Source organism: Arachis duranensis, chromosome 2 (assembly GCF_000817695.3).
Source record: "Arachis duranensis cultivar V14167 chromosome 2, aradu.V14167.gnm2.J7QH, whole genome shotgun sequence".
NCBI lineage: Eukaryota > Viridiplantae > Streptophyta > Magnoliopsida > Fabales > Fabaceae > Arachis > Arachis duranensis.
Window position 1 is genome coordinate 56,942,799 of NC_029773.3, and position 3,237 is coordinate 56,946,035.

Sequence of the window (3,237 nt, forward strand, 5' to 3'; positions counted from 1 at the left end):
TCTTACTGTTTTTGTGGATGACATTTTTGGTGAGTTGAAATTTAGATTGAAATTATCGAAAACAAAAGAGAATTTGAGATGTGACATTGTGACGTGTGAACTGAAAATCCCTCATAATTTTTATTTTATTTGTATTTTGTATTAATAAGATAATAAAATAATTTTTTATTTTAATCTTTATATTTATTATCTTATTTTAAAAGAGAAATTAAGATGTTGAATTTTCATAACAAAAATTAAAATTGTTATTGTGCTAAAGTTAGGTTGTCCGAAAATAACGTGTTGTATGACTCGTGTATAATATCAAATGAGCAAGAGCCGCTGCACTGATGCTCGGATGTAGTGTTAAATGAGTAAGTGATTTCACATTTTCATGAAAAACGAGGGTAAATAAATTAGTTTACAAAGTAAAAGGTAAAAGTAAAGGCCGAAACAACAGAAAGACATCAATTAGTTAACTAAGCTTTTTAATGAGATTTTAAGGTCAAAGAAGATGTCAGATGAGTGAAGAAAAAACACTTTGATATCTATCTACAAGAATAAAGGAGATATGCAGAATCGTGAAAACTATAGAGCAATCAAACTCATGAGTCATACCATGAAGTTATGAAAAATGATGATAGAACGGAAATTGAGACAAAAGATACAAGTAACAGAGAACTAATTTAGTTTTATGCCAAGTAGATCCACTGTTAAAACTACATACTTTTTAAGAAGGATGATGGAGAAGTATCGTAGTAATAAAAGGATCTATATATAGTGTTTATTGATTTGGAAAAAGCGTATGATAGGGTGTCAAGTGAGGTCTTATGGAAGATTTTGAAAATAAAGAGAGTAAGGATCACATATATTTGTGCAATTAAAAACATGTATGATGGGATTACAACTAGTGTAAAGACTCAAAGTGGCGTGACAGGGGAAATTTCTTATTGGTATAGGATTATACCAAAGATCATCCTTAAGTCCATACTTTTTTACATTATTCTTGGAAGTACTCATAGAGCATACCAAGAGTTTGTGCCATGGTGCATACTTTTTGTCGATTAATATCATCCTTATGGGAGAGTAAGAGAAGACCTAAATAAAAAATTGGATTTATAAAGAGAAGTTCTAGATGTGTATGGCCTGCGCATAAATCGTAACAAGATAGAATATATGGAATATAAGTTCGGCCGTCGAAGAAAAAACCCTAATATAGAAGTAAAGATTGAAAAAAACATCCTAAAAAAGTTAAAAGTTTTAACTTTTAAATATCTTGGATGCATTAGGGTTGAGAGCTCTTGGTACAGCAACATTGGTGAAACAATAAGTGTCTCCATTATGATATTCTTGCAAACCAATCTTCTCGGTGTATTGGCATTTCACAAAACAATAATAAGCATGAAATTATCATAAGAAAAAATAGACAAAAATACACATAAATTTTTACATAATAGATAAATGTATACTTTAATTTTTTAATAAATTATCTGTATACATTAATATTAAATTTTGTTATCATTTTTATTTTTTTATTGTCTAAATAGTGACTGTTAGATGACTTTGTGCATTATATGACCGTGACCCTTTTGATGACACAATAGAAACTAAATGATAAATTATTAAATTTGTTAAATTTGAATACAAATATTTACAAGTGACTTACAATCTTTATTTTCTTCCTTTCTTCTCCAAAAAGTGAATGTAGATCAAGAAATGCAACTCAAAAATAACTGTTAGGGCTCTGTTCGAAATAAATTTTGGAGAAGAAAAGAAGAAAATGAAAATTCTAAGTCACTTGTAAATTTTTTTATTCAAATTTAATAAATTTAATAATTTATCATTTAGTTTTCATTGTATCATTAAAGAAGACTATTTTGATAAAGATACTAAATATGTCTTTTTTTTAAGACATTTACACGTGTCATGATATTATTGGATATTTTTATTAAACCGGTTAATAATTTATTTTTCAATAAACTAAAACAAAATCGGTTTACTATAGCAACAATAATAAACCCAATTATCTGCATTATAATTATCAGACTCGATTTGATCTGATCTATTTACACAATATGAACTAAATCATATTTAAATATTTGATAAAAAGATAAATATATCCCTAACTTTTGTTTTGCAGACATTTAAATCCCTAAAAATATAAAATTACAATTAAATTCCTAAAAAACAAACCCCAACCCTAGTCTCTTGTCCCTGCCCAAATCCAAACCTAAGCCCAACTTCTCACTAATCTCTGAAGATGACCCGAAAAGAAAAAAATCTAGCCCTAGCATCTCCTTTCTCTCCCTTTTTCACTATAAAGCTCGAGCTCCTCATCTCTTTGCTCATTGGCTCTTGCAATCTCAAGCTCTCTCCGTCTCTCTGTCTCCGGTCTCGCACACAAGATCCTCATCGCTTCCGTGTGTTGTCATCGTCTCGCACTCAGTTGCGCTCGCATGCCTTCCCTGATCTTGTCGTCGCTGGCGTCAGAAGTAGCCGGTCCCGAGAGTTTTGACTCTCAACATCTGAGTTTTGACTATCTCCATAAGAATTTGCACCTTCCTTTCTTGTCTTTTTCCACTTGAATTTCCTCAGCCAACGTTCAACCAGTATCACAGTAAGACCAATGAAGATTGTCCCAAGAGAGCCACCACCAAGTGCTATCAGGATCACCGATAGCCACTGCATCCCTTCACTATGTGGCAAGATCATCCATGTTGCTGTAACATAACCACTTGCCATAAATGCAATAGCCACCCACATAATCTTGTGAGCTATACTCAATAGTCTCATATGTGGTTTCCTCTTAAAAGGAATGATACTAACAAGAACAATGACTATAGATAGAGAAATGAATAGTGCTATGTTGTTGCTTATTGCAAAGACCTTAAAAGCTATTGTTTTACTCACCATTGACTTCCCCTTCATTGGTCCTTCTTGGTATACACCACCAGTAGGGGTGTGCATGGTTCAGTTTTTCTATAAACTGAACTGAAACTGCACTAAACCATTTTAAATGGTTTAAAAACTGAACCAAACTACTTTGTCACATATGAAACTGGTTCTAAACCAGTTTATAATACAGTGCACCAGTTTAAACCAGTTCATAAAAATAAAACTGGTTTTAATTAAAAAAACCAGTTTAAACTGGTTTATAGGCTAAAACTAGTTTTCACACTCTCCCTCTTTCTTTCCCTCTCTCTCTCTCCCCTCTCTCTCCCCCTCCCTCCCCCTCTCTCTCCCTCCCTCTCTCCCCCC

The 3,237-nt window shown here is 32.3% G+C and overlaps 1 protein-coding gene across 1 annotated transcript in view; it reads right to left on the bottom strand.

The window, feature by feature from the left end:
* Nucleotides 1-2,421: 2,421 nt before the first annotated feature.
* Nucleotides 2,422-3,237, bottom strand: part of LOC110278193 (ankyrin repeat-containing protein ITN1-like) — a 3,162-nt gene continuing 2,346 nt past the window's right edge. Inside the window, exon 2 of the mRNA XM_021136409.1 lies at nt 2,422-2,933. Coding sequence (XP_020992068.1) covers nt 2,422-2,933 — 512 coding nt within the window. The remainder of the gene's footprint in view (nt 2,934-3,237) is intronic.